Genomic DNA, 22,178 nt, shown 5'->3' with positions numbered 1-22,178 from the left:
ACTTCATCATCACCATTTATAGTTCATATTTCTCACTTTGGGTAAATCCCAGTCTAAAGGCCGCCTCATCCTTTCTGAGCCTGGCGAGCACCCTGGAGCACACATTCACTCCAGTGAAGAGCGTGCACGCGTGCTCACACTCCCCACACCCTAAATAGCCCAGCGCTGTTTCTCTGCTTGGAGCTCAAAAGCATATCTGTGTAGCCAGACCACACAGAGCTCTTCACCCAGCGTAGCAAAGCCAGACTGCAGCCCACGGTCCCTGTGGCACTGGCTGGGGTCCACTGGGTCTGGGAACGCCATGAACTCAGAAAGTGGTGGAGCCATTCAAAAGTCAGGGAGACGGACAGGGAGTCTGAGAACTCTCCGGAGGGTCAGCCCGCCATGCAGAAGGGGACGTCTTCAGCCCCTCAGGACTAATGAGTTCTCCTGCTGAGAGCTTGTCAAGTGACATCTTCCTCACTCTGGAAGAGCCGAATGAATGCACAGACCCAAACATGCAGGCTTTCTGTGTGCGCGTGTGTTTGTGTGTATGTGTGTCTGTGTGTCTGTGAGGAGAGAAAGAGAGAGACTTCTTCAGTGTTTTCTCTTCCGAGGACAGGCACTTGTTTTCCTGGGACATGCAGAAAGACACACACAAACCCCAAAGACAACTCCAGGACATCGTATCTGTCCCACTGCCTCTTAATCGCAGGGTTCCCAGCTTTTAAATCTGCATCTCCACGAACAGCTTTTTAGACGGTATTCTAGCACTTCACTACAACAGAGCAACAACATTTCACTATTACAATGTAATGTGCTTCTTACTGAATGTGCAATGACAGACACACAATCCTCTCTCACCCTCCCTCTCTCTCTCTCTCTCTCTCTCCCTCTTTCCCTCTCTGTTTCTGTCTCTCTGGGTGACACTGCTTATCTGATCCCCTTTACTTCACACCCATTCCTTGTCTCTGTCCACCTGCCTGGAGAACAGGATGTAATGACAGCACAGAGGCCAGTGTGTGTGTGTGTGTGTGTGTGTGTGTGTGTGTGTGTGTGTGTGTGTGTGTGTGTGTGTGTGTGTGTGTGTGTGTGTGTGTGTGTGTGTGTGTGTGTGTGTGTGACATAGCCACATACACTATAGTGTATGTTCATACTGAGCATGATGGTGTCATAGCTTATCCAGACCCACACACACACACACACACACACACACACACACACACACACACACACACACACACACACTGCCTCATTCAGTGGGGTCTCATTCGCCAGTGAATGCAGGGCTCAGCTGCTTCTCAAGGAGATCTCATTAAAAGATGCTACGGCTCTCAAAGCCACAGAGAAAAATAAACCCGAATGAATATCTCCATTTTACAGAGGCAATATTCTCCTCCCTGTTTTTCTACCTTTCTTTCTGCCCTTCTCTGCTAGCTACACACATCCATTCTGTTTCCCACCCGTTCTGTTCCTCACCCACATGTGTGCACACCTCCACATCCACTTCTTGTTCCCTCTCTTTTACTGGGTGTGGAGACGTTTAAACCACTCACTCCAGGACGTCTCTGTTGAAGGGCTTTTTGCTGTTGCCAAGGAACTCGCCAATCATCTGTCGGCTCAGGCCTTTCCTCTGCAGCAGGAAGTGGGCCACGCCTATGGGCGTGTCCGGAATGAACCCACGTGAGATGAGAAACTGGAGTCCCTTGTCTGGATTTCTGAGAGAGAGAGAGAGAGAGAGAGAAAAGAAAGAAAGAAAGATAATTGTTATTAATTAATCACATAACATTCCTTAAAATGGCTGCATATATTAGTGACACAAATAAACACTACAGTCAGCCAGAAAAGGTACAGATCTATGACCATCTCCTAATAATTACATCTCCTTTACTAATTTCCATTTAGTAAAGTGAGGTGATGTTCAGACCGTCATAACTTATTTCTTTTGTTGTTTTTGAGCGTGACTGCCAGCCCTGATGGAGCCCAGCTAGCTCTGTGTGTCTCAGTACTCCAGTCCCAACTAGGACACTCAAGATGAGGACAGTGCCGTCTGAGATCCAGCTTCTGTCTGCCTATCGTCTCTCTCATTTTACAACTGTTCAGGGGAGTGGAGTTCCCAGACCTGGTGCTGAACGGACAGCTCCTTACAGCTATTGTTCTCCAAAGGGCATGCATTCACACACACACACACACACACACACACACACACACACACACACACACACACACATCATCCTACTATCAATTACAACCGTCTGCGTTCCTTATTAACACGTGTCCTACCCACAGGTCATGACCTCAAGGCCTTGAAAGGGACTCCCAAACTGTAGCTTATAAAGGTTCTCTAGCTCCATGCGGAGAAGGTCCCCGCTGCTTTCACACAGGGGCCACAGCTTCTGATGGAGAAGCAAGCTCCATGTGATTCTGCCCTCTTCCTCTCTGTTGCTGTGACTTACTGCTGTCACAGAAAGGCTTTTGATGATCCACTTCTTGTTGATGAAAAATGGCTTCTTGTATTTTGACTGGGCAAATATCCAGTGACAGATTTGCAGGTCATCAGTTAGGGAAATGCAGAAGGAATGTGGCAATCTTACGTTCAGGTGGTGTGTTATGTGGTGGATCAAAATATTGTTGCTTACAGGTACAATAGGTGAGTAGTATCTAGTGATATAGACACAACTTTGAAAAGTATATAGCATATTAAGTGTGTACAGGTAGGACAGGTGAGTAGTATCTGGTGATATACAGACAGGTAAGACAGGTGAGTAGTATCTGGTGATATACAGACAGGTAAGACAGGTGAGTAGTATCTGGTGATATACAGACAGGTAAGACAGGTGAGTAGTATCTGGTGATATACAGACAGGTAAGACAGGTGAGTAGTATCTGGTGATATACAGACAGGTAAGACAGGTGAGTAGTATCTGGTGATATACAGACAGGTAGGACAGGTGAGTAGTATCTGGTGATATACAGACAGGTAAGACAGGTGAGTAGTATCTGGTGATATACAGACAGGTAAGACAGGTGAGTAGTATCTGGTGATATACAGACAGGTAAGACAGGTGAGTAGGATCTGGTGATATACAGACAGGTAAGACAGGTGAGTAGTATCTGGTGATATACAGACAGGTAGGACAGGTGAGTAGTATCTGGTGATATACAGACAGGTAAGACAGGTGAGTAGTATCTGGTGATATACAGACAGGTAAGACAGGTGAGTAGTATCTGGTGATATACAGACAGGTAGGACAGGTGAGTAGTATCTGGTGATATACAGACAGGTAAGACAGGTGAGTAGGATCTGGTGATATACAGACAGGTAGGACAGGTGAGTAGTATCTGGTGATATACAGACAGGTAGGACAGGTGAGTAGGATCTGGTGATATACAGACATGTACGACAGGTGAGTAGTATCTGGTGATATACAGACAGGTAGGACAGGTGAGTAGTATCTGGTGATATACAGACAGGTAAGACAGGTGAGTAGTATCTGGTGATATACAGACAGGCAAGACAGGTGAGTAGTATCTGGTGATATACAGACAGGTAGGACAGGTGAGTAGTATCTGGTGATATACAGACAGGTAAGACAGGTGAGTAGTATCTGGTGATATACAGACAGGTAGGACAGGTGAGTAGTATCTGGTGATATACAGACAGGTAGGACAGGTGAGTAGTATCTGGTGATATACAGACAGGTAAGACAGGTGAGTAGTATCTGGTGATATACAGACAGGTAAGACAGGTGAGTAGTATCTGGTGATATACAGACAGGTAAGACAGGTGAGTAGGATCTGGTGAAATACAAAGCAGCGCTTCACTTACTTGTGTTAGATGTATTGTTTGTGGCTTTATTCTACTTCTAAATGTTTTCCATGTACATGTCTGGGGGGCCTTAGGTGTCACTTCAGATAATTTCCTTCTATTACAAAAGCAAAGCTCACCTCCCCAGACAAATCCACACAAAGATGACATTAACACAGACACAGACATGTCCAGCCTCTCTAGGCGTCTCCGCCCTCTCTAGGTCTGTCCCCACTGACTCTCTGTGTCTTCGTCTTCAGGGGCAATGAGGGTGTCTGTTCGCTGAACGCAATTTTAGAGAGCAATACTTCCTCCACTCGTATTGTCATTCTCAGACATGAGTGCACACACACACACCCTACCCCCCCAACACACACACATACACAGAAACACACACACACACACACACACACACACACACACACACACACACACACACACACACACACACACACACGCCCACACCTGTCTCTCTGCTCATGGCCTTTCTTAATTAACCTATTAAGGGGTAGGATAAGCAGCTCCCTCCTCCACCTCTTAATCCCAGCCTCTCTCCCCAAACACCATCTCAGCACACAGCACACCCACCTGTCTCAGAAGCAGCTGGAGACAGTCACAGGTATTAGACTGAAGAAGTAAACTACTAGAACTAATAAGTCTCTCTCTCTCTCTCTCTCTCTCTCTCTCTCTCTCTCTGCCAAATATCAGTTTACTTTGATTAAAATGTGGCTTAGGCTTATCAGTCAGAGTGCATGAAGCCAAACACATTGAGATAAGAGAGCGAGGGAGAGATAAGTTCACTCCCTTTACGGCGTTTGTTTCTGAAGTTGGAAAAGGTGCTGTGTCAGAACTGAGCGCTAGACATATAAGTGGCGTAGAGGTAACTAGAGGGCATCGCAGCCATATGTACCATCTTTTTTCTTCTTTACTTTCTCTGCTCTTTGCCAAGCTGGCCAAACTGCTGTAAAGTAAACATGAAAGCAGCCTGTCTATTACCCTCACAGAGCAGCCCAGGGCGACCCAGCGTGGCAGAACCGTTTTCCCTCGCAGCCGATACACACAAACACACAGAACCTTTCCTCCCCATTCCTCAGCACTCAATATAGTGTTTCTATCAATTTAATGCAAAGCAGGCTAATATAAAAAAGGCATTCTATGTTGGCATTTTAAAAAATGCCTTTCAGGACCAGCAGAGTTTTCGCACACAGGTGTGAAGCAACAGGGGCCCCAAAGAAAACCATCTTGACCCTGAGGTGCCTGGTCCTCTCAGTCAGCTCTTCAAAGCAACTCACTAGGTGATTTCAAGATGAAAGATCTGTGGACATGGCCTGCCTACAGTCTAACGTACAGTAAAACCCACGAGTACCTACTTACGTGAACTATTATGTGTTTGCATAGTATTACATAAGTGCACATTTTGTTACCTCACTGTTACCTCATACTGAAAGGTCTAAGGAACTGTTAGAATATTCTGTAAAAAGGAAACAAAAAACATTTATGCTAAATAAAATTTTATTTTGTTTTCGTAATTTTATCAGACACACAATTAAAACTCAACAAACTAATATGACTTTGGAGTTGACTTACATTTTCAGCAAATGTCCCCAGAATCGTTCCAGTCATTTACCAAATCCACAGACAGATGCAGCATAGAAGTTCATGGTAAGCAGCCTGTCTATCTAACTTAACTATCAGATATTCAGCGGTTTCTCCACGTTAAACAGCTGCCAGCCAAGAGAATATAACAAGGCAGCAACTAGGAGACATTCTTGGTCTCTTGGTGAGAAGAAGCTATCAACGTAGTGATTGTCCCCAGAAAGAAGGTGCGCGTGAGACACCTGTCAACTGGGGGAGATCCAGCCCGGCTCAAGAGGACTTCATCCATACTGGTGAGATTAGGACTTATGATAAGGGTGATAATGGTTATGGACTGTAAGCAAATTTTTCACTGAAGTATAGAAGATGCCAGTACGTTTAAACAATGTCTATGGTTAGCCTGCGCGTTAAATAAATAAATCACTTTGCGGTAGGCTACTGAAGCAAAGTGGTAGAGAACGCTGGCGTTCATCTATAATGTCCAGTCGCTCTGGATAAGAGCGCCTGCTAAACGCCGTAAATGTAAGTGTAAATATAATGACACGAGCTTCAGTTCACAGCTCTGTGCGAACTGGTTTGGGTGAATTTAGGTGAACGTCAGCATCGGCTAGCTTTAAAACTTCATATCCACATACCTCTCCGTTCAACACAGTGTATATTTATTTAATAAATTTTTATTCACTGAGAGCTTAGACAATGTGTCTCCACTGCAGCTAGTGAGAAGCAGGAACCGTAGGCGGAGCCTATGTCCACTGCCAAATGATAATATGACACCGGCGGTAGGTCATGTGACACTTCCAACCAACCAACACTCTGCTTGCATCTCGGCAGGCCTAGCAGACATATGAACTGCAGCTCGTCGCCTGAAGTTAAATCCCAGCAAGATGGAGTCGCTCTAAATTATCAGAGATGTCTGCCCAATAGAATCCAACTGTGAAAAGGCACATAACCCCGGAATAATTCTGAATAACCAACTGGAATTTTCTCCTCATATATTCAGTCATTTGGGTTCCTGACTATGTATCTCCATGGAAGACCCTCTGGTGATTGTCCAATCCCTTGTCATAGTTGAGATTGGACTACTGCAACTAACTCCAGGCAGTCCTTACCCGTCAGACCCCTACAACTCCTCCAGGATGGAGCAATACAGCTTTTTTTTCAGCCTGCGTAAATTGTCCCATGTAACACTCCTGCTGAATTTAATCCACTGACTTCCTGTAGTATCTCACATCAAATGATGCTTCCCTACAAAGCCAAAGTCAGCTCCCCCATACATAAAAGCACTAATCAAACCCCTATTTGCACCATGTTGCCTTCAAGTGTCATGAGTCGACTTGATTTCACACACACACACACACACACACACACACACACAAACACACTGCATCACGACTCTAGTCTGTCCTATCATCCAGGTGGTAGTCCGTAAAGCATAAAAAAAGACTATGCTTGCATGAGCATATGTTTGATAGGGAATACAAAGTACTTCTCTGTGTGACACTGGACATGGGCAGGTGGCAAATTGTGTGCATTTAGATGTTTTTCTTTATCAGGCTATGATAATTAGGATAGTGTGTTAGCCTTATGTTATCCCTATAGCTTATGAAGCTTTTTGAATCTGAAGGAATTTATATACAGGAACCAATACCCTTTGTGGCCACACCTAAAAAAAAGTGTTCATACTACTATACAATTCAGATGGACTCTCAATTCTACCCTATCATGCTCATGTCACTGAAAATGCTATTTCCATATGTCCTGACTTTGACTGGATATCTATGTGAGGTGTCTTGGCGGATGGTATGGGAACCTTATGTGGCATATTTTATGTGGACAAGAGAGCCTCGGGGGTTGCATGCCATCTGATAAGGGGTGAAAATTGGGACTCGGCTAAAGCTGAATCTAGAGAAAGCAAGAATAATTAAAAATGCCTCGAAAAGAAATACTAAACAACACGCAAGTACCTCCGCTAGGCCACTGTATACGATACACTCATGATTGTTTCCAGTACAAAGGGCATTTATTAAAGTGTATGAGCTGTACTTTTCATTTTGGATGCTGCAGTAATCACACAGAAAACAAAGTCAGCTCGAAGAATTGATATTCAGAAATAAAGCCACCAGGAGAAAATGAAAGTGCTTTGTCATCTTGAAACTTTTTCTGCCATGTTCTCTTAATAGTTATTTCCACAGTGGCCAAAGAACTTTTAATTACTGAACTGAGATTAGTGTCCTTGGTTTAAAAGATCGACTAATGAGAAATCTGGCTTTGAACCACTGTCTCTCTCTGGCCTCAGGTTCACCTCAAGGAGCTTGCGATTCAATCATAAGCACTGTGGACTTTTTTTCTTCTTTTACAGTTTTAGGCTTCTTAAAAATGTTGTTCCCACAAAACAGGACAATTCAGAGATTGCATTTGCATCACGGCAGATATATTAAGAACTTACAAAAGATGCACGCTCACCTTAAATCGTTTCATAGTTTAGCGTCATATAATTTGTGCATGAGACTTACAGGGTGTTCACCTTTCCCAGCATGCACTTGTGCGCTGCCTAGAAACAGAGTCGAGTCTGTGCACTGCTACCTTCTCTCTGGCGTGAGGTGCGTGAGAGGGTGCTGGATTTTAACAGGCAAGTGTCACCTGAAACAGCAGCCCACACTGCTGTTAGAGTGATGGTACTGGTGGACTGCGTGCACCTACATGTACGAGCGCAGATTGGAACCTGCAGGGGAAGCAGGTGATCGCGAGTGAGAAACTTAGAGGTGTTGGAAAAGCAGCTGGGCTGTGATGCAGTGCTGTATCACTTCATTTCGCATTTAACGATTCATAAAGCTCCAGTGCTGCTGGTTGCTCTCAATAAATCTTTGCTCGCTTTATCTCTGCCAACAGAACTATGTTGCACATTTAAAGTCTCTTTGATTAAAGTATACAATTATATTTATAAACTTAAGGGTTGTCCAATCTAATGTCAGGTGCACGATTATCACTTCGTTTATGTACCTTGAGCATAAAGCCATGTGACGTTGTTGCATTCTGACATGTTCAAAAACAGAGCATGGAAAATGAAAAATTTATTAAACACATCTCTGAAAAAAATATAAATAAATGTGGGAATGATAGGGATATTGCTATGAAACTGTAGATGGGGTCAAAACTAGGGTTAAAAAATACATCCTGAACTCTGATATTCGATTCACTTAACTCTTCGAACTAAAAAAATATATAACAGCTGTGACACACAGCACACATTAGTAGTGTTCTGGAGAATTACCAGAGCATACTTTATATCCTTCTTGAAGGTGTAAATCTGTGTCTGTTTAATAGAGGGATCAGAGGCACAGACACTCCAGTCCGTACTGCTGCTAAGCTTTGGTTATATGGATATGGACCAACCAGGCCTGCCATGAGACACGCAAGTCATCTGTGGATGGGGTGAGACTATTTATAGAGGCTCAGGCAAACTGAAGGTGACAGGCATCGGGGAAGGGCTGTTAGCCACAGCTGGAGACAGGTTTGGTAGAGGAAGGAGTGCATACGCTCAGGACACGGAGAGAGCAAGAGAAAATATGTTTTGGCAATATGACGATTGTCATGTCAGTGACGGTTACGGTAGGAACGACATGACAAGCGCCAGGAAACTGTGCAACGGTTAAATCATGACATCAGACAAAGGGCAGGGAGATTACAAGAGAGATCGGGCATGACGGCAAACGTATACCTCTATTGAATTAGCCTGTTGGCCGTTTTCAACATTGTAGCTCCATGGGCAAAAAAAAAAGAAAATGAAAAGGAGTGGAGGAGGAACCCTTGGGGTACTCACACGTTGAAGAGGTTGAGGCCGATGCGGTAGAGGCGTTTGCGCATGACATCGGTGGACAGGGTGGGGGACTTGCAGCTAGCCGGGTTTTCGCAGTGGTAGCGGGGCAGGCTGAGCGTCATAGTCTGCAGGGCCTCTTTGGACGAGGTCTCCGAGGCCGAGCGCGCCGACGTGGACGTGCTGCTGCTGCTCATCTGCTCCGAGCTGTTGTCCGCCGGGTCCGACTCGCTGCGCTTGGCTTCCAGGATCTCCACGGCGGGGGTCGGCGTGGTCCCCGGCACCGCCGACGGAGGAGCGACCGTCTCCTCTTCCGCGGGTAACGCTTCTGTCAGGGGAGGCACCTCCAGCCCTGGGGCATCCGTGTTGTCCAGGACGAGAGGCGGGAGATCTTCAGCGAACTCTTCTTCGCTGGGCGGGGGTGCCGGAAACTCGTAGTCGGGCACCTCCCCAGGGTCTGATTCTGGAGGAGGGGGAACAGGCTCCTGGGGGGGTGGGGACTGTTCCTGGGGGGTCGTTTCTTCTGCCACAGGCTCTTTGGGACCTTCGGTCACTGCCGTCCCCTGCTGGACACAGTTCCCCAGAGAGACCGAGGCAGAGGATTCCATGACGGAGGAAGACATGCGGAAATTCTGGCTATCGATCTGGACCGTCACATCCCGGAAGGCCATCATAAGTTTGCTGGCCCCCCGGGAGACGCCGTCGGGACCATCCCCCTGACACGCCCCGGTCGGCAGGGTGGCAGGATCCATGGATCCGCCCTCCCTGCCAGCTGCTGCCACCGTGGACTTGCCACCGGCGGCGCTGAAGGCCTCGGAGCTGAACTGGTACGTGCCTCCTTCCTGCAACGAGCACATGGTCTTAAGGCTCCAGTTGCTGAGGGCGTCGTCGATGGATTTGGCCAGCGACTGCACCTGCTCGGTGAAGGAGTCCTCCAGGTCGGTGAGGGTGGCGCCCACCGTGGTGGGCAGCGACGGGGAGCGCACCAGGGGGATGCCGGGCTGGGGGCAGCCTTCAGCCAGCGCCCGCTCGGCCGAGAAGCCCTCCGCGTTCTGCACGCGCACCCTGCGAAGCGAGATGCGCCGGGGCAGCCGGCTCTCCAGGAGGGAGTTGCGGATCTTCTCGAAGTTCTTGCTGAGCTGGTACTGGCGGAAGGCCGTCTGAATCTTGCAGGCGGCGCGGCGCGAGATGAGATGGCCGCCGTATTTGTGCTCTAACATTTCGATCTGCGGGAAGAAGAGGGGGAGGGGCAGAAGGCCAAACAGGGAGACGTCAACACTCTCAGAAGCAAACGGCAGACTTGACAAGGGCTGTAAGTAGAAGGCATAAAATTAAATCGACAAGAACTGAGCTTAATCCATTAAGCACCATGCCATGCTGATGATTAGCAGAAGTCCAAAAAGAGAAACATTCATTTGCACAACAAAACCACACAACAACCAAACTATCAGCAGAGGCTGCATGGTATATATGTTTCAAACAGGATCGAGAGCGCTTACTCACATGGGTTGAAGAAAATAAATACGAAAGCAATCACTACCCGCAGATTTCATTGTGGTAGAAAAAGAATAAGCATTTTTATACTGAATGAAATGGATTAGTGTGCTATGAATGTCAGTTTAGAATGGTGGCATTCTCCAGAGCCCGCATCTATCTTCAGACGTGTTACGAAGTCCAGCAAAGGTTAAAAACATCAATGGTTAAAATTACATTACTCTTTGCATTGTGGTGATTCACACTATATTTCGCCCACTCAGATCACCACTTTTGCCTCCAGTCCTAAAGAAGCCTGAACCTGTATCTGAAGACGGAGTACGAGCTAATAAAGGGTGCGACAAACGCGAGCGCACGCCACAAGGTCGACGGTAAGACCTGGAACTTCGCGCGAGCTTCACCTGGACCGAGGACACGGAGCTGAAGTCTCCACTCTGTTCCCACCCACCTCCCACCACCCACCGTCCCCGCGGGCCATCAATCTCACCTTTATTCCTGCGCGAGAAAAACTCGTGCGGCAGCTGCGAATTGGCTGCAACTCGGAAAAAAATAAACGAAGCTATCTCTTCCATCCCTTCACCCGAAATGATTGGCCTGGGAGCATTTCTGAGACAGAAAGAATGAGAGCGAGGCTGTCTCACCATTCTCACTCTCTCTCCTACTTCGTTACGCGAATATAACAGGGTACGGCATCCAATATGCCATTTATGCACTTACATGCTTCTTGCCATTAAGGCCCTATTTGGGAGAGTCATATTCCTTAATCAGTCCACTCTCTCAGTAAATCATTACTGGGAGATGGACATTAGAAATAAAAGGTTTTTTTCATTTCAAAATAGGATGTCAAGATGGCAAAAAAATATGGCACTCTTTCAGTTATCTGTCCATAATTTGATGTTTTCAGTCATTTGTACAAACTTGATAATGTGTGTACCAGACTTTTACAATAACTTAATTTCTATTCATTTGCTTGAATAATCATATGGTTAGCAACAAAAAGGGTGTGCTGGAAAATGAAAAGAGGGACCTCAAAGTGTAGAGTAAACAAACCCTAAGCAAGTCTTTAAAACCACGTTTTGATGTTTTGCTTGGGAACTTATGTTAAACTATATCTCCACAGCCAAACAGAACCTTACAGGCCTGCACTGATGATCTACGAGTGATCCTGAGCTGCCATTGACCGTACGCTTGGCACCCCGTGAGCCAAACCGAGGCAATAATGTGTTCTGTCAGTCAGAAGCACGGGCCTGAATGGGCACGCGATTTTCACCTGCGGATCTGCTCGCTGTCAGCACACTTCCCTTCTCCTCTGACTGACATGCGCAGAGATTAACACACGACAAGGTTAATCTCCTCCTCGGTGGTGAGGAGTCAGTCGCGCTTTGTGCGGCTGACCTCTGCAAAACTGCACTAAAACCAAACTAAACCCCAGAGAGGACTCCAAATGACAGTCAAAATGCCATCTCGCTCGTGCAGTGTACACCCGGACGCAGTCGAGAAGAAGCAGGTCATTTGGGAAACGCTGAGATCTGGGTGGGGTGTGTGCTTTGAGCCGCAGCGTCTCACGCTTCACACACAGGCGCTCCGAGCGCACACTCCTGTCTGGTGGAACCTGTCTTGAATATTCATCGTCTTTATCAGGACCTTTCAGTGCCACATACCCGACACGGCAAGGTTTTTAGACTTGAGAAAAATGCATAAAATCCAAGCTTCGAGAAGTGGTTATTATATGATGATAATAGCCGCAGGCCCTGTATGAATGCCATCGTATAAAATGAGGTATGAATACACAGAGGGGGCGCTGAACACTGGCTGTGGTCTCAGGAGGGAATGGGGTTGATTAGCTAAGGCAGATTGGGTTATTTGTTTCTTTGCTCTGTGGGAGACATGAGACAAAATAGTGAACAAAACATGTCCAGACACGTCCTGGAGAATCTCTTTGGCATTCACTACTGGTTCACCCAGAACAGAAGGAAAAGTAGCAGGGATGCGGAGAAGCATCAGTCGCTGTAGGACAGGATGTTAGGACAGGACAGTAGGACAGGACAGTAGGATTACTCAGAAGATGGGGCAGATGGAACAAATTATTTGGACATTGGGTGGTGGAAGTCGAGAATGGCAGAAAGCAAAAAGGGGATGAAAGGAACAGCAGAGAGAGAGGAGAGAGAGAGAGAGAGAGAGCGAAAGAAAAGAGTGAGAGAATACTTCAGCAGGCATAGTCGTACTGTGAATCTGCCCATTAGCAGGCTGTCATTTCTGCTTCTGATCACTTAACGAGAGATCGTTCCGGAAATGCCATGTCCGTGGATGAAGAGGGAGACGCAGGTGATGTAGGGGCAGTAGTGGCACGGCTACCTTATAATTAACATGGCAAATGTAGCCTGACAGGTGGTTGAGTCTGCTAGCCCGCTACCACCTCAGCAAAACTTACCAGGGACACCAAAATACAAGGTGCATCAGTGCTGAGGTGATTTTTTTACAGGTCCCACCAGTCGAATGAGTACCGGCAAATATCACGGGTGAGGTGTGAGATCTTTGTGTATGTGGCCCTCATAAACGGCTGGTTGAGGAAGCTGAAGTATTGTCATTCTTCACTACTTCTATTATCGTTTTTTAGCCTGTTTGAAAGGAAAAGGATTATTATTTTTCTACCCAGAAGTGGAAGATTTCAGATAGTAAAGGTCATCCTTTCACAAAGCTGATCTTTTTTCCAAACCCACTCCATGTTTAGCAGATACTGTTTTCCAACTAAATGTAGCACCGATGCCATCATACTTTCTCTCTTCTCCCCACCTGCAACTCTCCAAGGACACTCTCATAGACTGTGCCATGGCCCTCTCTGCAAATGTTACCATTTCAGTGGACCTGAATAACCTCGATTCACTAACCTCATGTTTACGAACTGGCCACAATGCTGAGGAAAACGAAGACAGGCGTCATACTGGAGTGAACTCATCATACTAATTCTCTGTCACACAAAGTCCATTTTTGGCACCTGACATTAATTCCTCATTTGCATTGATGTGTATCTCAGGGTATCATGTATATTAATGAGCTGATCAGCATGAGACAGGGTAATCAAAGGTCTCATTGGGAGGCTACATGGGCCTTGATTAGCATAAACACACAATCATGCAGAAGAAGTGTGGTTGTAGTTATCTGTGAAGCCATCAGGATTCAACCACTAAGAGGCTCTCTGTGGAGTTACAAAAAAAAAAACAGATCTTCAGCACAATTATGCTGTATAAGGGAACCGGTTTGCAATGGATACAGAATATAATACAGAAGATTAAAAGGGTGTGGAACAAAAACCCACACAGAATATAGCAGGAATCCCAGGAATGTTTGGGGATTTACCTGTGCTTATGCAAAACCCTATAATGCATCGGAAATTTGTGCATTTAGACGCTCATATAATGGACCTTACTGAAGGATTGTGATCTTTCAAAGACAATAAATGTTTGAACATTGTTATTTGCTGTGTTCTCTCTGGATGGGGTCGTAACAAAATAGACAGGTAATTGCAGGCAGTTCACTGATGCAAAGGGAAGCCTTACACCTTGGGGCATGAAAACATACCAATGAAATCCAGGTATGGAAACCACTGGCACGTTAGTAATCACTCAGCAGCTCTTGACATGGTGATAACCATTCAATTCCAACCTAATCAACTAACATATAAAATGCGAGATACATCAGCAACTGAAAATGACCAAAATCCATTTTCCAGTGGCCTTACCAGGCTGACAGTACACTCCCGTAGAGTGAACACGGTAATAGCGCTATTGAGGCACTGTGAACAAAAATGCAACGCCACCTCTGTCTAACTCTGTGGAAAAAGGTCTTTCTCCAGAACGCCCACCACTTCATTTTCATAAATGTTAATCGTCTCTTTTTTTTTAATAAGCATCAGCACTGCAAGGACAGACGTATGGCGACCAACGACAGGCACATTTTCTGTTTGCCGTCCTTCAGACAGCATGAACTTCGGGAGGGGACGTGAAATTGTTTTCCTTTTTTCTTGCGCATGAGAGCTTTCTTAGATCTCAGACATACCTATTATTCTCCAGGGTGGGACTGTCAAATAGATCTAAGTGAGGTCAAAGTTGACGTTGCTGGCAGGTGCTGAGAAGGGGAAGAGGAGAAGAAACGCACGTGGAGTTTATTTGTGAAAAACAGCGACGAGGCTCTTTTAAAAGGCCAATTAATAGGAGAGGAGAGTTATTCTCAAGAGAGCACTGTGAGGCCGGTCATCCATTCAGCGTAATAATGACGTGGACGGGAATGCAGTTCAATATTGCGCGTACTTGCGCAAACACCAATCAAGTAGCACATGTTTTAAGCAACAATAATAATACTAATAAACCCTGAACGTTTCAGATATGCCAGTATTTGGGGGAGATGTGTCTGTTACCATGACGACAACCCTTCCCTCTCTCTTTCCCCCCATGCATGTGGTGTGCTGTCCTGATATAGCTGCTCTACTGTATCCGTCTGAATTAACTTTGCCCGGGTAACGTACGACACTGTACTGAAACGCTCCAAATGCCCAGAACTGTGTGAGAAGCCTAACCCTTAAATCTGACAGACACAGAGACAGACAGAAAGAGAAAGAGACAGAAACAGAGACAGAGACAGAGACAGATGGTGAGAGCGAGAGCGAATATAACTCCCGTTTTGTTTAGACAGCTTGCTGATGTTGATGAAGAGAAAACCTGTTTTGATGCATATGAATGAGAATGAGGAAGATGATGATGATGATGGACGACCCACCCTGAGGGAACAAGCCAGCTCTAACTCGGACCACCTTCACCCTAACCTTCACACGTAGAAGACGTCGTCGAGACAATCGAAAGGCAAAGGCCCAGACGCACACACTCCAGCTTTTACCGGCAACCTCCGACAGCAAGCTTTCTACACACTCGCGCTCACGTGCACACGTCTCCCAAAACTACAACCCCCACAATGCCTTGCGACCCTACCTGCTTGTTTTTGAGGTCGAGCGAGAGTTCGTAGTCGGAGGTGGCGGCGTGGCTGCAGGCCCCGTTCCTCTGCACCCTAATGGGGGAGGCCGTGTGGTGCAGACTGGGCCTCCTGCCCCCTCCTCCAGTGCCTCCCCTGCCTCCTCCGGCCTCCTCATCCTCTGCCTCTTTCTTCCCGCCCTCCTCCTGCTCCTCCTCCAGCTGCTCCTGCTGGTGGACCTGGGCTGGTGCCTTCTCTCCATCCTTCTCTTTTTCTCGCTCCCTCTCTCCTGCCTCCGCCAGCTCCTCGTGCTCCTGCTCTCCCCCTCTGCCCCCCCCTCCTCCGTCATCATGTGGCGCCGGGCTGCCTCCATCCGGGGGCTGGGCGGAGCCCTCGTGCTGCGGGGTACCGCCACCCACGGGGGCCGCGGGGGCCCCGGGCGACGTGGAGGCACTGGCGGAGGCGCACGGAGCCTCCTCACAGCTGAAAGGAGAAAAGGCAGAGTCAGCCTGGGGCCCCGTCACCATCTGACCTCGTCTTCCGGCTCAGTTGGTGACTCCTCCAGGGTGGAGTCAGGCTCTCTCTCCTCCCTCCCGCTGCCCCCCCCCACGGAAACCCCAGCATCCACGGTAACGTACGCCGGGCATACTCACCCGACTAGCACAGGGAGGTGGGGTGGGACACACACACACACACACACACACACACACACACACACACACACACACACACACAGTGACTTGGGACACCTCACATGTGACACGCACAGACACAACAAGACAGTCATGCAGCTGTCAGTGGGTCAGGCAGCAGGGGCTGGTAAGACTGTGTGACATGACCCATCATGGCCATGTTTAAACTTCGCATGACTACAGCGACCCTGCAGGGGCGAGTAGCATAAGCCTCTCCGCGTGCTCTGTGGGGATTCAGATGACAGCAGGATACAGTCTTTATTTTCTTTTGCTACTGGGTTGGTGATATTAGAATGGTACCGTGGAACTCCCACTTGACATCGTTCTGATCTCTCTCTCTCTCTCTCTCTCTCTCTCTCTCTCTCTCTCTCTCTCTCTCTCACTCTCTCTCTCTCTCTCTCTTCCTCTCCCTCTCTCTTTCTGCTCCACAGCTTCTATTCACACCACACTGTTTGAATTTCATTTGCTCTTCTGCATATTTTACTGTGTCCCTTTCAGGGCCACATTGGAAGTAAATCATATCTTAGAATGAAATCATATAACTCAATAGTTCAATTAAATGAAACAATTACACTTGTCATAACATAACATCACAAATATACACTTTAGATTATACACTTTCTCAAAACAGAAAAAAATCATAAAAAGCCTGTGCATTATAAACTAAAATGTTCAGACTGGATTGCTGTTTGAACTGCTGATTTGCTCAGCAGGAATTATACCATAGTTGCCTGAGAAAGAAACTGACTGCATTTTCTGAAATCTTACAGCCTATTGCACTACACCTATTGCACTACACCTATTGCACTACACCATCTATGTCTGTAAACATGATTGATAGATCAATCCCACAATATGCATTTAAGTGTGTAATTCGCATTATTCTTAGGTTTAGTTTCAGATGAATCTTGCGTTTTTGTGTCTATGGCAAAAGGAGATATTCCCAATATAGTTTAGCACACTGGATTTGGTACATCATAATTAGTTCTTCATGTTGATTTAAATCACTGTAGCTATTGTATCCAAATACTTCGAATACTAGAACCTACATAGCAAATATGAAGTCAATAGGGTAATGTCATTATGCACTCATTAATTTCACAGGTACCAATCATATATTCTACAAATGCAGTTTTGCCCTAATTACTGTAGGTAATTAGGACATGCCACCCATGTGCCCTTCTACCCCCTTGCCACCCCTTGGTGGTTTTGGACACGTCACTGGAGTACAGGCCCCTAATACACTCTCACTCTTTTGTGAATGTACATGTGGAACGTTTGACATAATGTGATCGGTAAAAACGCAAAGCGTGTGCTGGATTCCTGACATGACGCGCAAAAGTGGAATATGTGGAACGTGGTTATATAAAACGCTCTCAGTCCAAACGCGTGCAAAATCCGCATTCATGGACCATAATGCGCTAATCTGATAGCATCCTAGCGCTCCTGGTGATGGCTTTTCCTTACACACTTTCACACACGGTGGGATTTTGTGTATGCTGAAGGGCTGAGAAGGAAACGCACACATAGTTAGACACCCACAGGCACCCTTATTTAGATACAACTGGGTTTTAAAAGATTTTATCACTATAAGGGGAAGTATTGATCAAAAAAAAGTTCTTGGATAAAACTGAAGCAGGGTTAAAGGTATTAGCCACAACCATATCTCACTGCACCAGGCATTTCCCAGTCAAACTGGAAAGGACATAAGATAAAAGTCAAGAGATACAAATCTGTACCTTTCCAAAATGGCAGAGCAGATCAGGTCGCCAGTCAGCGAGCGTGAAATCTGAACATTACGTTGGTGCATGCACAGTGAGGCAACAACGTCGCGATGAAATTAGGCTTAATCTAACCTACAATGTGCTGGAGTTCTGAAGAAGATCCTTAACTATGGAGTGTACATTGCAAAATAACCTACAACTCACACAGGGCCTTTATGGTGGATTCTTCATGGAAGAATTATTCTCTCTCTCCACCTCTTTGGAGAAGCTCTATCCATCTTGACAGGCACTTGGACTATTATTTTCCTTGCTTCCTGTAAAGTGTGAACGAGAGGACATCGAAATTTCCAGTTGCTTCTGTATTCAAGGACCCAAAACATTGCTCTCCATATCTGGCCTGCTTGCGGTTAGCTATAAAAAGAAGATCCCTCTGAGTAAGTCTGTTCAGACAGAAAGCAGCAGCGACGAGTCTCTGTAAATAATGAATGTTGAAATAAAATCTCTGCTCAGCAGGTGTCTCAGGGGTTGGGCAGTAATGGAAAATAGCAAATCTTCCATATATATATATATATATATATATATATATATATATATATATATATTTGGTGGGGGGGTCGTTGTCATTGTTGTCATTGTAATCTCTAAGCTGGACTACTGCAATTCCCTACTTGCAGGTCTTCCTCTACGGGTCATCAGACCTCTACAACTAATTCAGAATGCTGTAGCACAACTGCTCTTCAATCTCCCCAAGTTCTCACATGTGACTCCTCTGCTATGCTCTCTTCACTGGCTTCCAGTAGTGGCACGCATCAGATATAAAGCCTTGATGCTTGCTTACAAAGCCAAAAATGGACTGGCCCCTCCCTACATGACGTCCATGGTCAAAAGCCGATCCGTAAAGAGAGCACTCAGAACCTCAAGCTTGGCTCAACTCGAAACTCCATGCTTAAAGTCTCATGGAAGACAAAGCTCCAGACTATTCTCTGTCCTGGCTCCAAGATGGTGGAACGGTCTTCCATTAGCTGCTCAGACTGCAGAGTCTATTGCTATCTTCAAGCTTAGACTGAAGACCCACCTATTTGTTGAGTTCTTACCAAAGCACTAACTCAGCCGATACCACTTGCCGTTGTTCTTAAATTGTATGTCTGTTCATGGTTATTTGTGCCTCTTGGCAAGCGTCTAACTTGCAAAACACTAGGTAATGACATTGACTCCTGTAGTTTAGTAGTAGTCTGACTCAATGGTATCTTTAATTCTGGCCTATCCGTACAGTTACTTAGGATGAATTCTGTGATCAGATGCAAAGCACTTTGTAAGTCGCTCTGGATAAGAGCGTCTGCTAAATGCTGTAAATGTAAAAATAGTTACACTTTTCAATACTTCTTTTCTCTAACTTGCAAAAATTCAAAAGCCATGTTAGGCACTTTTCTATTCTTTTTTTATTATGTTCCAATATGTTTCCTTGTTCTCTTTTTTTCTTTTTTATTCTTTTTTTCCCTGTTTTATGACATGGTGGTTGCCGGCATCTATTCACAATGAAACAACATGGAATGAGGTGAGACAGAACTGGAGGACACTGTGAGGACTGGGACACTGACTGCATACTGCAGTTGTATACAGTGATAATGGCCACCGCAACAGCATCACAGCAAAACTCAGGACGCACACACACATGAACACACACATACACACACACACACACACACACACACACACACATCCACACACCAAAATATGCCAGCATCATGCACGTATATACTGGTGTACACATACGAAACAGAGACTGTGTGTGTGCGTGTGTGCGCATATAGTGAAGTTATAATCATACTGTGAGCAAAGTGCATGTTTGTCAGTTGGTGTCCCAGTTTGGCTCAGGTAAACTTTCCTTCTGATCACCTTCTCTGCCTCCACCTCTTTTTAAAGACATTTTCTCAGCACCTAGATTCCAACACACCGCGTCTCGTCTCTCCGTTCGGCCCTGTCACGCCTCTCGCCGGTTTGGGATGTGGGTCAGATCAAAAGCCTGGCCTGTCTGCTGCCACCCTCACCGTCTAGCCCGTCCGTCTAGCCCCTGTCCGTCCCACACGTCCTGGGCCGGCCCACGGGAACCGCGAGGGGCACAGCGATGTCTGCTGCCTCTGCAATGGCTGCTTGGCTCAGGCCTCGTGCTGCTCTGGGGGTTGGTGGGGGTTCTGATAGACATTCACGGCACACGCTGTACTGCTGAGCTCGGGCTCTTACCACCGCAATGCAACACGGGGAGTGCGGGGGGAGATCTGGCTCGTGTGTGTGTGTGTGTGTGTGTGTGTGTATGAAGGCCCCTTGCTGTTTTTGCTTCCCCCGCATTGTCACAAAAACAATTTATCTGTTGGGGGAATAAAAGAGAAATCCCCAGTCCACCCACCACATCAGTGAAATGCTATCGGTAATTGTGCTTTTAGCACCCAGCTCCTACCAAAATGACTACTATTAATGAATTTGAGATCCTGTGTCTCCGTGTCTGCCCTACAGACAAACACAACAGCCCAACGGAGCCAGTTCACCCAGGCTGCAATCCCACAAACCCCTGCAGCTGGCGGGCCGTCGAGCTAGCATCGTGTAGACAGCCCTGTGGCATTAAAGCCAGCACCTCGTTGTGTTTAGACAGCAGCATCTTGTTTGCTCAAAATCCTCTCTCTTGTGTGAGCTGCATATTTCTTTCGTTTTCTTTGACCAGGTCCTAATGGACACCTCCAAAGGTTTTCAGTTACACCGAACCTTGGGCTGAGGGTGAGCCGGAATTGAGCCAGACCAGCAAAAGGTAAAGGTAGAATCTAGGTCAGCCTCTCCGTTGAAAGGGCTGAGTTGGTGATGCAGCACTAATGACTATTAGTCCTGAAGCTACATCTGCCATGGCTGCACCCTTCAGCTCTGTAGAGTTTACCACACTCAGCCTGACCAAGCAATCCGGCACGGGCGACCGGCACCCTCTAGAGCCCATGCAGCTCTCCGGGAGCCTTTACCCCCTAGTCCTCCGTGCGGTCACGAAGACAACATTAATCGCTCTGCTGAGCAGAACACAAGGACAGATCCAGAAAGCTCTTAAAAGAGCACAGCTCTAAACTGCATAGCGAATCAAAGTCCTGTGCTCTGTCCCCACTGTCCTTGGGACGACTGGACCTGCACAAGTGGCGTTTTACCCCAGACAAGACGATCGTGTTCTCCCTCTCACCTCTGGCTATGTGCTGCATTAAAGAAAGCCAAGTGCGAAGATGGGGACAGAACCCATGTTTGAAGAAACCTGAGTGGGTGTCACGCAGACATGTGCAGGGAAGGACTTGGGAAATAAAGAGTAGAGAGAGGAAACTGGTTCACTGTTCTTTTATTTCAGTCACCAAGACATCTTCACGTTTCCACTGTGACAGTAAATACTGATAAACCAGCTGGGAGGATATAGTTAGATAAATAACGCGAGCATTTTCTCATACAGTATGGTATATTCACAAACGAATTTTACAAAGAAACTAGCAAATAGTACAACAAAATATATATAGCACACAACCGGAATCAATGTACATATGATACTGAGCAAGTGAGAAAGGCAAACATTTGATAATTTGTTGAATTTATGGCAGATACGCCAACAGCTTCACTTCTAAAGCACACTTAATCTCTTCATTATCTCAGACACACACACGTCTACAAGAGAACAGAGCTCAATAACTGCCTTGATCAATACCTGACTAAACCTCTCTCTCTCTTGCTCTCTCTCTCTCTCTCTCTCTCTCTCTCTCTCTCTCTCTCTCTCTCTCTCTCTCTCTCTCTCTCTCTCTCGCTCACCCTGCCCCCTGAGTGTCCTGAGTGCGAGACGAAGACACAAGGAAGCAGGGTGTGATGGAGGAATAGGTCAGCTTTGCAGAGCCTGACGTGTTGGGGGGGGGGGGGGGGGGGGCCTTAACCAGGCCGGGGGGGCAGGATGAAGCACGCTGCATTAGCGATGAGGACACGGCGAGTGTGGGTGTCAGCACTATGGTAATGGATGACTACAGCTAGCTGCCAGCACCAAGAAAACAGAATAAGTAAAGAGAAATAAACACATTCACATCATTATCAAGGCATAGTTATTCAGA

At 46.5% G+C, this 22,178-nt stretch overlaps 1 protein-coding gene across 3 annotated transcripts in view; it reads right to left on the bottom strand.

Annotated features, from left to right (window-relative positions):
* iqsec3a (IQ motif and Sec7 domain ArfGEF 3a) overlaps nt 1–22,178 on the bottom strand; it is a 97,163-nt gene that overhangs the window by 26,615 nt on the left and 48,370 nt on the right. For 2 of the 3 annotated variants that reach the window (XM_077004721.1, XM_077004722.1), the window contains exons 3-5: nt 15,674–16,136; nt 9,204–10,423; nt 1,536–1,697 (exon numbers count right to left, since the gene is read on the bottom strand). In XM_077004721.1, coding sequence (XP_076860836.1) covers nt 1,536–1,697; nt 9,204–10,423; nt 15,674–16,136 — 1,845 coding nt within the window. The remainder of the gene's footprint in view (nt 1–1,535; nt 1,698–9,203; nt 10,424–15,673; nt 16,137–22,178) is intronic. The other variant, XM_077004723.1, reaches the window with a different exon arrangement.

Source organism: Brachyhypopomus gauderio, chromosome 5 (genome assembly GCF_052324685.1).
Source record: "Brachyhypopomus gauderio isolate BG-103 chromosome 5, BGAUD_0.2, whole genome shotgun sequence".
NCBI lineage: Eukaryota > Metazoa > Chordata > Actinopteri > Gymnotiformes > Hypopomidae > Brachyhypopomus > Brachyhypopomus gauderio.
The sequence above is the reverse complement of the archived record's forward strand: the minus strand, read 5'-3'. Positions and strand labels throughout refer to the sequence as shown.